This window comes from Anas platyrhynchos, chromosome 8, assembly GCF_047663525.1.
Source record: "Anas platyrhynchos isolate ZD024472 breed Pekin duck chromosome 8, IASCAAS_PekinDuck_T2T, whole genome shotgun sequence".
NCBI lineage: Eukaryota > Metazoa > Chordata > Aves > Anseriformes > Anatidae > Anas > Anas platyrhynchos.
The window spans coordinates 24327523-24340730 of NC_092594.1; the positions used below are offsets into that span (position 1 = coordinate 24327523).

General features: G+C 46.2%; 1 protein-coding gene across 5 annotated transcripts; it reads right to left on the reverse strand.

Moving 5' to 3' along the window:
• Window positions 1-4889: 4889 nt before the first annotated feature.
• LOC119717616 (calcium-activated chloride channel regulator family member 3-like) lies at window positions 4890-11104 on the reverse strand. Of its 5 annotated transcripts, none has more exons than XM_072041554.1 (7): window positions 10762-11104; window positions 10224-10361; window positions 8421-8571; window positions 7720-7828; window positions 7508-7610; window positions 6767-6975; window positions 4894-5427 (listed from the first exon to the last, which is right to left on the reverse strand). In XM_072041554.1, the coding sequence occupies exons 1-4, from the start codon at window positions 11065-11067 to the stop codon at window positions 7794-7796; spliced, it is 630 nt and encodes a 209-aa protein (XP_071897655.1). In that variant the 5' UTR covers window positions 11068-11104; the 3' UTR covers window positions 4894-5427; window positions 6767-6975; window positions 7508-7610; window positions 7720-7793. The 5 variants fall into 5 exon arrangements, with proteins under 5 accessions (XP_071897657.1, XP_071897655.1, XP_071897656.1 ...); XM_072041555.1 differs by lacking the exon at window positions 4894-5427 and having other exon boundaries at window positions 5832-6830; window positions 6956-6975; XM_072041556.1 differs by lacking the exon at window positions 6767-6975 and having other exon boundaries at window positions 4890-5427.
• Window positions 11105-13208: the final 2104 nt, after the last annotated feature.

A 13208-nucleotide genomic window follows, 5' to 3' on the forward strand; every position in this document is an offset into this window, starting at 1 on the left:
TTCTTTATGCCGGACTTTTAAAAATCTAGCGCCATGACCTCTGTGAGGAATGTGTTAACAATTCGTGTCCATAAAGAACAATTCTGTTTGAATCCTGTCTGCCTCTGGGTCCTGCACTAGCAATTTAATTCTTGAACCACAGATGCAGTGTGTCCCAGTCTCCTCTTCATTCTAGTCAATTTATCGCGTCTTCAGAAAACACTCCTTAAATTTATGAACCTGTTTGCTTTTGTTATTCCGGACTTCTATTTCTAACAGTTACAGCCTTTTTTCCTGTCTTCTTCGAGATTAACTTAACACTGCTATAGATGTGTCTGTGAATGGCTGGGGAAGAATGTTTTAATTACTCATGAAGCGTCAAATAAGAAAGCTGTTTGTGTTTGATGTCTGGGAGTTTCAGAACAACTGATAACAACTAGTGACTGTTATGGGATACTATATGGATCTTTGGTATCTGGCCAGGGGGCCAAGAGATTAAGAGGAAGGAAAAAGAAGCTGAAGGACGGTTGGGAGACAAGACCTTCAGAAAGTGTTCTATAAACTTGGAATTGTGCCAAGTGAGTACAGAGGTGAGAGGAAGACTACGAGCCTTCAGCATGAAAGACCCCTAGAGACCCCCAGAGGAGACTGATGCGCATGTTCCAGTAGGAGGAACTGGACCCCGGAAGCTAATTATAATAATCTATTTTTTTAGAAGTAGTAATGAATATGTATTAGTCTAGGAGCGTAAAAATCAGCTGCTTGATGTAACACCAGCAGAGTCAGATCATGCTTCACCATTTTATTGCCCGAATAGACCAACTTTTATAGTGAATTTTACAGGGGTGGACAGTGTTTCAGACAAGATTATTGGTCAAAAGCACCCAGACAAACCGTTAAGAAAATAACACCACCTGCAAGAAAAGAACCCCCCCTTTTGATTAGAAGTTAGGAAAACAACCCCCTTTGTGCTTAACGGTCGCGTAGACCTAGTCCTTGAGGCCAGCTGCTGATAACAATATTTTCTGAGTTCCTTAATTGGGCGATGTGGGAGTCATTGCCGTGGGAGCTTCTCACAGTTACTCTGGCAGCTTGGTTTGCTCAGCTACAGCAGGCCCTGAGATTTCTAAGGCCTACCCCTGGTTGCTTAAAGCAAGGTTAGATCGAACAATTATGCCAATTCCCAACAGAATATAGCAATCAGACAGACTTTGCTTGACATTAACGTTGCTTAAATTTGCTTTTCTGAGATCTCTTCTTTATGCCGGACTTTTCAAAATCTAGCACCGTGACCTCCGACTGCAGTATTTACTTTGGCTGCACATAAACTATCATGTATAAATACCAGGATACGGATCCTCACTCCCTGTTCAGGTCAAGGACCGGGCTGAAAGTTTTGGCTTCAATTTGGTTACATGACTACATTGCTGTTGTCATGGTTTCCCCTAGCCGGCAGCTAAGCACCACACAGCCGTTCGCACAGCCGTTCATTCGCTCAAGGCTTGTTGGAGCTGTGCCAGGGGGAACAATGGCAAGGCCGGGGGATAAGGCAATGGCCCAGCTGAAGTGCATCTACACCAATGCACGCAGCATGGGTAACAAACAGGAGGAGCTGGAAGCCATCGTGCAGCAGGCAGGCTACGACTTGGTTGCCGTCACGGAGACGTGGTAGGACCAGTCTCATGACTGGAGTGCTGCAATGCCTGGCTATAAGCTCTTCAGAAGGGACAGGCAGCACAGAAGGGGTGGTGGTTTGGCTCTCTATATTAGAGAGTCTTTCGATGTTGTGGAACTCGAGGCTGGGAATGGCAAGGTTGAGTCCCTTTGGGTTAAGATCAGCGGGAAGGCCAACAAGGCTAGCGTCCTGGTCGGGGTCTGTTATAGACCGCCGAACCAGGATGAGGAGACGGATGAGGAGTTCTACAGGCAACTGACAGAAGTTGCAAAATCGTCGGCGCTTGTTCTCGTGGAGGACTTCAACTTCCCTGACATAACCTGGAAGCAGTTAGCAGAGAAAGCAGTCTAGGAGGTTTCTGTGGAAGGTAGTTTCCTGATGCAGCTGGTTAGTGAGCCTACCAGGGGTGGCGCCCCGCTAGACCTTCTCTTCACAAACAGAGAAGGACTGGTGGGAGATGTGGTGGTCGGAAGCTGTCTTGGGCAGAGTGACCACGAAATGGTGGAGTTCTCTATTCTTGGCGAGGCCAGGAAGGGGACCAGTAAAACCGCTGTATTGGACTTCTGGAGGGCTGACTTTGAGCTGCTCAGGACACTGGTTGGTAGAGTCCCTTGGGAGGTGGTTCTGAAGGGCAGAGGAGTCCAGGAAGGCTGGGCGCTCTTCAAGAGGGAAATCTTAATGGCGCAGGAGCGGTCTGCCCCACGTGCCCAAAGACGAGCCGGTGTGGAAGAAGAACGGCCTGGCTCAACAGAGAGTTGCAGCCTGAGCTTAGGAGAAAAGAGAGGGTTTACAATCTTTGGAAAAAAGGGCGGGACACTGAGGAGGACTATAAGGATGTTACGAGGCTGTGCAGGGACAAAATTAGAAAGGCCTAAGCTCATCTGGAGCTCAACCTGGCTGCTGCCGTTAAAGACAACAAAAAATCTTTTTACAAATATATCAATGCAAAACGGAGGATTAAGGAGAATCTCCATCCTTTACTGGATGCGGGGGGAAACGTTGTTACAAAAGATGAGGAAAAGGCGGAGGTGCTTAATGCCTTCTTTGCCTCAGTCTTTAGCGGCAATACTGGTTGTTCTCCGGATACCCAGTACCCTGAGCTGGCGGAAGGGGATGGGGAGCAGGATGTGGCCCTCACTGTCCACGAATAAATGGTTAGCGACCTGCTATGGCACTTGGATGTGCGCAAGTTGATGGGGCCGGATGGGATCCACCCGAGGGTACTGAGAGAACTGGCAGAGGAGCTGGCCAAGCCGCTTTCCATCATTTATCTGCAGTCCTGGCTATCGGGGGATGTCCCAGTTGACTGGTGGCTAGCAAACATGACGCCCATCTACATGAAGGGCTGGAGGGCAGACCCGGGAAACTATAGGCCTGTCAGTTTGACCTCAGTGCCAGGGAAGCTCATGGAGCAGATTATCTTGAGAGTCATCACGCAGCACTTGCAGGGCAAGCAGGCGATCAGGCCCAGTCAGCATGGGTTTATGAAAGGCAGGTCCTGCTTGACGAACCTGATCTCCTTCTATGACAAAGTGATGCGCTTGGTGGATGAGGGAAAGGCTGTGGATGTGGTCTACCTTGACTTCAGCAAGGCTTTTGACACCGTCTCCCACAGCATTCTCCTCAAGAAACTGGCTGCTCTTGGCTTGGACTGGCGTATGCTTCGTTGAGTTAGAAACTGGCTGGATAGCCGGGCCCAAAGAGTCGTGGTGAATGGAGTCAAATCCAGTTGGAGGCCGGTCACCAGTGGCATTCCCCAGGGCTCGGTGCTGGGGCCGGTCCTCTTTAATATCTTCATTGATGATCTGGATGAAGGCATTGAGTGTACCCTCAGTAAGTTTGCAGATGACACCAAGTTAGGTGCGTGTGTCAGTCTGCTCAAGGGTAGGAAGGCTCTGCAGGAGGATCTGGATAGGCTGCACCGATGGGCTGAGGTCAACTGCATGAAGTTCAACAAGGCCAAGTGCCGGGTCCTGCACCTGGGGTGCAATAACCCCAAGCAGAGCTACAGACTGGGAGAGGAAGGGTTGGAAAGCTGCCTGGCAGAGAAGGACCTGGCAGTATTGGTGGATAGTCAGCTGAATATGAGCCAGCAGCGTGCTCAGGTGGCCGAGAAAGCCAACGGCATCCTGGCTTGTATAAGAAGCAGCGTGGCCAGCAGGGCTAGGGAAGTGATTGTCCCCCTGTACTCGGCTCTGGTGAGACCGCACCTCGAGTACTGTGTTCAGTTTTGGGCCCCTCTCTACAAGAAGGACATCGAGGTGCTTGAGCGAGTCCAGAGAAGGGCAATGAAGCTGGTGAGGGGTCTGGAGAACAAGTCCCACGAGGAGCGGCTGAGGGAGCCGCTTGTTCCTCCTGGAGAAGAGGAGGCTCGGGGCGACCTTATTGCTCTCTACAGGTACCTTAAAGGAGGCTGTAGCGAGGTGGGGGTTGGTCTGTTCTCCCACGTGCCTGGTGACAGGATGAGGGGGAATGGGCTAAAGTTGCCCCAGGGGAGTTTTAGGTTGGATCTTAGGAAGAACTTCTTTACCAAGAGGGTTGTTAGACATTGGAACAGGCTGCTCAGGGAAGTGGTGGAATCACCATCCCTGGGTGTCTTTAAAAGACATTTAGATGTAGAGCTCAGTGATATGGTTTAGTGGAGGACTGGTTAGTGTTAGGTCAGAGGTTGGACTCGATGATCTTGGAGGTCTCTTCCAACCTAGATAGTTCTGTGTTTCTGTTGCAGTCTCCCAGCTCAGAGCCAGCCACCTATTAGTCTGGCGCAACGGATTTGTGTGTTCCTTGCACTAGCTGTTCCTTCACCTCCTCTTCACATACAAGGACACGCATCTCTTTCACGCTCCTTCAGGAGTAAATAAGCCAGGAGAGATTAAAGCCTCTTTCCTCAGGTCAGTAAGATCCCTGCCTTTGGTTTCAGTGAGAATTCAGGCCCTAAAAACTCAAGTGTCTTCTGGACGGTGTTTCTTCTGGTAGGGTGATTTCATTTCTCTTTTGAAGGCTTACAGGGATGTAGTAGCACAAGCAAAGGCATAAAACGGTACCTGAGGCACAGGCTACTTTTCAGCCTGCAGCAGACTACAGGTATGATATCAAAGGATGATATCATCCTTTTGATATCCTCTTGATATGATAACATGATATATGATATAGGTATGATATCAAAGGATGATATCATACCTATATCATATATCATGTTATCATATCAAGAAACGTAGAAAACTGCCTGTTGCTTCTCGGGTCTAAAGTTTTCCCTTAAAAGGTGTATGCAAAGGTGTAATCAGCTGTCTGAGTACAATTCTCACGTATACATGAGCATTTTCCTCTCCCCTTCCCAACTTGGAGTGCAACACTTTTCATCATACTGTTACAAATTCCGAGTCAACTTAGCTTTATGAGATTTATTTATGGGGTTAATAAAAGGCAAGTAAAGAGCGCTGGGTGCGTGGGGAGTCTGGGCTCCTCCAACACGCACACACGTTACATCAGGCGGCAGCTTTTTCTGCTCCTAGGCTAATACATGTTCATTACTACTTCTAGAAAAGGCAGTGTCATTATAATTAGTTCCTGGATTCCGAACCGTCCCACTGGCACATGCATATCAGTCCCCGGTGGTCCCTCTGGGGGTCTCTCGTGCTGAAGGCTCATAGTCTTCCTCCCAGGCTTTGTCTTTGTCATTCTCCTTTGTCCATCTTGGCTGGATATCAGGCTTGCCTCTAACTCTATACAAAAAAGAGAGGCACACCTTTCTACTCTGTCAGCTACTGGCAGACCTAGAGAGATAAAAAAAAACAGTTGTTAATTAGAAAGTAATGTTGTTTTAAGGCATTTCACCAAATATGTTAATATTTGGTAGAAACCAGACAACAAATGAAAGGGAAGAAGAAACGGTAGAAGGTACTTGCATGACCTTAATTTACACGGCAATGGACAACAACGACAACCTGCAATGATTCAGAAGTGCCTTACACCATTCACCCTTGAGACAGAAAACTGGGATTCCCATATGATGTAAGGGGAGTGCAATCCCTCTCAAAATACAAGAGCCTGGGGGACGCTACTGAGTACTGAAAATGTTAAGGCTAGGCAGCACCGAACTCAACAGAGAAGGGAGGCCGAGTCTCCCTGGCAGTTCACGTAACAGACAAGGGACTCAGCTTTTAGCCCTAAGCCACAATTCGTAGTGCCAGGCGGGGAACTAGTTCTTCTTAAGCCAGGGACCATTTCAGCATCTTTAAAGCTACAGAAAGGCTTGAAGGCTCTGTGGAATCATGTTCCTGGCACAAAAATCTGGGGACCAGGACTGGGCAAGTGGGGCACAAGTGTGCTGGGGAGCAAGCTCTCAGGGCTGATTACCAGGGCTTTAAACTAGGTTTGATGGGGGAAGGGAGGGGAGCTAAAGGTGACAGAGAAGGGCTGGGCGAAGTCCTCACTACTCTTATAAATGGCTCAGTCTTCAAAATAGGACTATAATCAAAGTTTACAATTTATTAAAGGAATAGAGGTAAGCAAACAGTGCTGGGTGCACCGGGAATCTCTGCTCCACCAAGACGCACACCAGTTACATCAAGCAGCTGATTTTTACGCTCCTAGGCTAACACATGTTCATTACTGCTTCTAAAAAAAACAGGGTTATTGTAATTAGTTTCCAGAATCCAAACCCTCCTACTGGAGCATGCGTAACAGTCTCCGGTGGTCCCTCTGGGGGTCTCTCATGCGGAAGGCTCATAGTCTTCCTCCCTCTGGTCCTTCTCCTTTGTCCAGCTTGGCTGTAAGAGACTTGTGCAGCATCCCCTGCAAACTTTGTCTTTTAGTCGTTCTTCAGCTCTCCCCATCTCCTTAGTCTCCTGGCCAGATACCAGAGACTTGCACAGTGTCCCATGCAATAGTCATAATAGTTAGCAGCTATTCTGAACCCCCCCAGATATCAGAGACTTCAAGTAAAAGCCTACAAATACATTTCCCTTCAAGCTCTCTATTGACACAAATCGAATTGCTAAAACATTCCTTTGCAAGGTACAAGAACTACATACATGTACATTAACCACTCTGTTTTTCTTAGACTTGTGCTTATAGAAGGGTCTGTAGGAGAGAAGGTCACATTCCTCATACCATGCAGCCCTAGCATTGTTCCATACTGCCACGGATCAGATGAACACATTTCACACCACTGTCACTGTTGAAGACAGGGAAAAACTTCTGAGCTCTCCCATAGGATTGTCTGAGGGCTCCTCAGAGAAGGTAGCGTTCCCAATCCCCCGTCCAGTATCTTCTTCTTGCATCCTCCCAGGGTAACTGTACCTGCTGCTTCCCTAAAGGGCCTGTGCACGGAGCATGGGAAATAAACAGGATGAGCTCTAGATCTGCGTTCGGACACAGGGCCACGATCTCGTTGCGATCACTGAGACGTGGTGGGACAGCTCACATGACTGGAACACAATCATGGAGGGCTACATCCTCTTTAGGAGAGACAGGCGGGGGAAGCAAGGGGGTGGGGTTGCCCTTATGCGAGGAAGCAATTAGAGTGTACCCAGCTCCAGCTGGGGGAGAGTGATGGACAGGTGGAGAGCTTGTGAGTAAAAAAAAAAAAAAAGGGTGGGCTTGTATAGGAGACATGGTGGTGGGGGTCTACTACAGGTCTCCAGATCAGGAGGAGGAAGTCGACAAGGCCTTCTACGAGCAGCTGCTAGTAGCCTCACAATCACGAGCACTGGTCCACATGGGGGACTTCAATTACCCAGACATCTGCTGGGTAAGCAATTCGAACAGGCACGAGCAAATCAAACGGTTCCTAATATGCGTTGAGGACAATTTTCTGATGGATCTGGGAAACTGCAGGTCAGTCAGTCTCACCTGTGTCCCTGGAAAGGTATTGGAGCAGCTTGCTTGGGATGCCACTGGGACCAGGACTGGGGACCAGGACTGGGGACCAGGACTGGGGACCAGGACATGTGCTCTATTCATAAACAAGAAATAGGAATGCCTCAAGACTTCATAGAAAAACATCAGGCAGCTTCCTGAAGTGCACCAAAAAGGGCTTGCAGAAGGAAAAAATGCTGAATTACCTTGTAACTTTAACCTGATTCTTCTCGGTGACATAGAAAGGTCTGTCAGTGTCATACTCATCAAACACCCCCCATCAAAGGTGGGCCCACTCATGCATAAAGGCTCTGCCTGCAGGGAGGACAGAAAGGCAGACGTTGTAATGGGAGTCAGCCACTGCCTGCAGAACTAATCAGCAACGCCACAGCAGGGACTTCCTGAGCAGCACTTTTCCAGCAGCAATCAGCTGTATGCAGTTTTAATATCAAGCAATTTACATCTGTGTCTAAGTGTGACTAACTTCAAATAACATCATTTGAAAGTCTTAGATTTTACATCACTTAAAATTGGCTTCTTTGGTCATCATTTGTTTGAGCTTGAATTCAGACTCCAGGAGTGTATGACAAAACAGCAATGCTTTTTAACATACACTTACAGGAGAGTAAAACATGCATCAAAATGTAATTAAAAATTTGATGTTGGAAGTGGAACTAACCTCAACAAACCAGAACTTCATTTTCCATTAACCACACTAGTGTGGGATTAGGAACAAAAGGCTATCTTTATGCACTTAGCACAGGTTTTTGCACAGCAGCACATGCTACTGAGATATGTGCACGAAACGTACAGGAAAGGGTTATGCAATGTAGTTTTTAGTATTCTTCTGTCTTTTGTTCTACACTGCTACGGCAAGCTGGAGAAGTAAATAGTTTAAGGAATTTACCCCATGAGCCATAGATGTCCGTCAAATAATCATTTACTAGGAAGTTAGGTGTGAAGTGAATATATTTTCCCATTTTTCCACATGCTTCATGTTGTAGGGTGTATGGATCATCACCGTAATTCCAATAAGGATTGGCCACTATGACATCTGCCTGAAATTACACAAAAAGTAACTCGAGTAATGATAGAAATATTCTGCTGTAATATTCTGTACATGATCTAATGTTATCCAGCCCATAACAGAACTACTTTCTGACACAGAAAGACTAACAGCAGATTATGGACAGATTTTCCCAGCAGCATAATTGAAGCTTGAAGTGGGAGACTACTGTATTTATTCCTTTATTAAAGCTTTTTACATACTAGACACATTTCTTAGAAAAAAATGCTTCTGACTACAGTAATAAAATAGAGAGCCAAGCAAGCCCTTTCACCAGAAGCCCAGTGATCTTGAAAGGGGTGTTTCTTTTCTTGCACATAGCCATGCTTTTCCTTTCTGTACTGCTGTTTCATGTATTAGCTTAAAATTCTTGGCAGAAAACATCACAGAGAGAAGGAACATAAAATATTCCTCTTTGCAAGTTCCAATGTTAATTTAATTTAGAATATAAAATCCAAATATGCTATTCAGTTTATATCAATGATATCAGCCTTAAATTAATCAAATCAAGGGACTGATCATCTTTAAAGTCAAAACAGACATTTCTATGCACTTTTTTGCTGAGGTCTCCTGTATCCACCCACAGTATGCCTACAAATCTATAGAACATCTTTTATAGAGCTAGCTTCTTTTTATTTAAAAACAGCAAGTGAGGAAGAATCCACATCTACATGTTTTTGCAGGTATAAACACAAGGACAGGTCCAATTTCCAAGGGTCTTTCAAGTGGAAAGTCTCCTTTCTAATTACCAATACATTTTCATGAGGATTTGTTGATATTATTACACAACCTAGTGAGAAAATATATTGTAATATCTGCTGCAAATATCTCTTACTTGTGGAGTTGGTCATAAGTACCAGTGGCCATGCATGTAGCTAAAACACAGATTAACATGCATCCCATTTCCTGGATTCTAGCTACACAAAGTTTGGAATAAACGGAGAAAACTAACCATTATGAACTAGTCTTTGCTTCTTTTTCTACCTCTGTAGCAACAAGCTGACTTTGCTCTTTTGGATTTCCTTGGCTTTTGAGACAGACCTTCCCTAATAAGTCTGAAACTCCACCTAGACAGGTATTGCTGCTGTCATCAGCACAACTGCCAGCCAGGAGTTATTAGAGGGATGATAGGTTAAGACAGCAAGAGGGAAAAAAACAACAACCAAACCAAAAACACAACTAAGCAAAACACTGGAACTCACAAGCAGAGGTCCTTGACTTGTCATAAATGCGAAAACAAGCAGAGAAACAAAACTGAGTAACAACAAGGATATTCAGAGCAGACAGGATATTCAGACTAAGGTTATTCAGTCCAGCTGTCGGCCAGGTTTTCAAAATAATTAAACAATCTGCAAAGGACTGTGTTTATGGACTATGACAGATTTTCAGAGCTTCTTGCAGTTCAGGACTCTCTTGTTTCTCATTTAAAACCAAAAGGATGGTACAGCTCTGTGTTGTTACTGATGCTCATTACTTGTGGTTTTACTAGCAATGGTTCCTAGATCACGATTTTGCCTGTTTTAAGGGCATGTGGATGGTTGTTCACATCACTTTTTAAAAGTTAGTGTACATGTGGGTACATGAATAAATGTTTAAAAGATTTTTTAGTGCACTCTATTCCCTGCATCAGCTGTTGAGCCTTACCTTTTCATAGGTCTCGTGTTTTGGTTTCTCATAACTCTTGTCCTTCCATGTCGGAGGTATCAGAACCTTCACGCTCCTGAAATAGACCCTTCCTCTTGTAGCATTGAACAAATACAAAGAAGCCTCAGTGATCATGTCCTGGCAAATAAGCAATGGAAAAAACAGGTTGACGGATTAAGCAGCATGTTCGCTCTGCGATCGGTCCTGACTACGGCATTTGCCAGCAAACATTAAAGAAAAGAGCTCAGCGATCTCATCAAGGCAGTGTAACGATCCTACCATCCCATCGTCCCATTTCTGCAAGACCTTGCATTCAGGCATCTCAGGGCCGCTTTAGAAGCACTCATTCACCGTCGAGGATGACATAAACACTAGGGCTGCCTCTCTGGAGACCGGCAACATGATCAGTCGAGGTTGGTGGCAGCTAAAGGGATGCGTCGGGACTGTTCTCCCCCGGGGCCGGGGGGCACCGGGCAGTGACCACCAGCACGGGACCACGGCAGCCGTGGGCCTGCTGCCCCAAGGGCCGCCGCCTTACCTGCAGGCTGGCGAGGAGCCGGCCATCCTCCGGCAGCCAGCAGTCCCTCGTAGCCGCCGTCCCGCAGCACCGCCGCCGCCTCCCCTGCCGCCACCAGCGCCAGCAGCAGCAGTGTGGCCCCCACTGTGGCCCCGCCACCCACGCCGGAGCCGTGGGATCCCTGCTGCTACGTGGGGGGAATGGCTTTGACAGGGGTGAAGTGTGACCTCCAACTAGGCTCCGACCCGCCACATTGCTGGCTTTCAACAGCTTCTTGTTTCCCTGCAGGCACTGTCTGTATCCACGCCAACCACATGCCCTACCCATGTGCAGCAGGGCCTCTGCCTCCACACGCAGCACTTGCAGAGTTTTAGGATTTCCAGGACTACTTGTTCATAGTAAGAGAGAAGTTGGCCAGGTGAAGGGCTCTACAAGCCTGTTTAAAACTGAAGTTATACTTATGTCCGAGTATACCTCTGCGTGCTGGAAAGGAATTACTGTAACTGAACCGTATTACAAAATGCTTTTTGAAAATACAATGCTGTCCCAGCTGTTTCTGCCCTTCTGCCTGGAACACCACTGTAAGGTGTTCCCTTCGCTTTCTTTCAACCTAAAGCTCTCCATCCCATTTCCCAAGTCTTGAGCAGATTCCTGTAGGACCTGCCCTGGTTCTGGGACTTCTCCCTGCTCCCCAGGCACTTTTCAGAATATGAAAGAATCTGTAGCAATTTAGGAACTGGTGCCAGCAATTTCCCAGGAAATGCGTACAGGAGCAAACAGGGCTCATATACTCACCCCCTGGGTAGCACTGCACAGGGAGAAAGACTAAACTGAGGAATGTGGAGTTAAGGATTCGTTAGTAAGAGAAATAAAACTACTATTGCCTCTCTAGGCAATACAAAGTCTCCTGCAAGTAGCTGAGCTGTCTGTCTGAGCTAGATGTGACTCACATGGAAATGAGTGGCACCAGTACAGGTGGGTCTATGGGGATCAAAGAGGACTGGGAACTCTGATCTGGGCAGGTTTATGCATGCAGTAAGGGAAGTTCTGCATTGCTATAGCTGCTGTATAACTTGCATGTAGGGTGAGAAGTTCCCAAACACCTCTCAGTCAAAACCTAACAAGATCAACACCAAATCAGTGATCACCAAAGGAAGGACACCCAGACCTTCACATAAAATATTGTTAAGGAGAAAGCGCTCCCTGTTACTGCCCTGTACCTTGGAATTTCCTTATATTTCTTTCAGCTCTTCAGGTGCAGAAATGCCTGCTGCTACTCTACGAGCAGTGAAGATGACCTACTGCTTCTGCCAAGTCTTCTATGTAAAGAGACAAGGGTCCTTGACTGGGACCCTGAAGCATCATAACCCCAATGGGTAGCTCTCCCTGATGCCAATGACCCCGTGCACTGCCAAGTGAAGGACTTCCCTGCTGACATGTTGGAGAAGTTGGCATGACACATCAGGGAGTGGGGGATATTGACAGGCATGCGAGGAAAGTAGCAAAAACCACCACACCTATTTTGCGGAAGAGAGCAGGAAGAAATGTTGTAATCTCTTCTGGACAAATATTGCTGTGTAAGACAGTGAGTGTCTAAAGATTGGACTAGAGAAAGGAAGGGCAAGTTCTTCCTTTTGGAGAGACGGTCAGTCTTAGACCTTGTGTTGGATAAAAAGGGTGGGGAAGGAACGGTTTTATAATCAGGGCAGCAGCATATCAAGAGAAAAAAATCCACCCACTGATGGTGCAGTGGAGGAATTATGCAGGATAACAGCTTCGTTTTGTATTTTCTCTCCAGAAATGTTAGCAAAACCTTCCGTTTGAATCAGAGAGTGTATGACTATGCAGGTTACTCAATGATAAGGTTATTTGATTACTGTTTATTGCCAATTTATGGTCCCATGGGCGCTAACTATGGACTTGGGAACTATTACAGTCCTGTTTATTGATATGAGCATGGAAACTTGAGTAATGTTTCCATACATTTTGCAGTGTATCTTTGCAAATGACAGATTAGTCCGGGTCATGAATGCACTGATTAATCCATGAAGACTGGGGAACTGAAAGCACATTTCTTTCTTCAATAACTTCTCGTTCTCCTGGATAAGATTTGTTATTTGTATTTTTTTTTTCCCTCTTCCTGGTTCTCTCCCCACATTAAAATATTAGCAGTAGTCTAATTTATTTTTAAAGGTTGATAGCTCTTTCTCTGAAATATAAAGATGTAGCAGCACCAGCACAGCATTGCAAACACATTATATGCAGTTACAAAGCAGCCAATTCCATGACTAAGAAGTGAAAATAGAGACTTTTTGTGATAAGAAGCTATTGCCAAAATTTAACAATGAACAAAGACAGACTTTGGAGTCTTGAATTTCTGGCACAGAAACGAAAAGTTCTGTTATACCTTTAAAGCAGATAAAGTCATGAGCTGGGACACTCTGCAGAGTTTCTTTAGTATTTGAAGA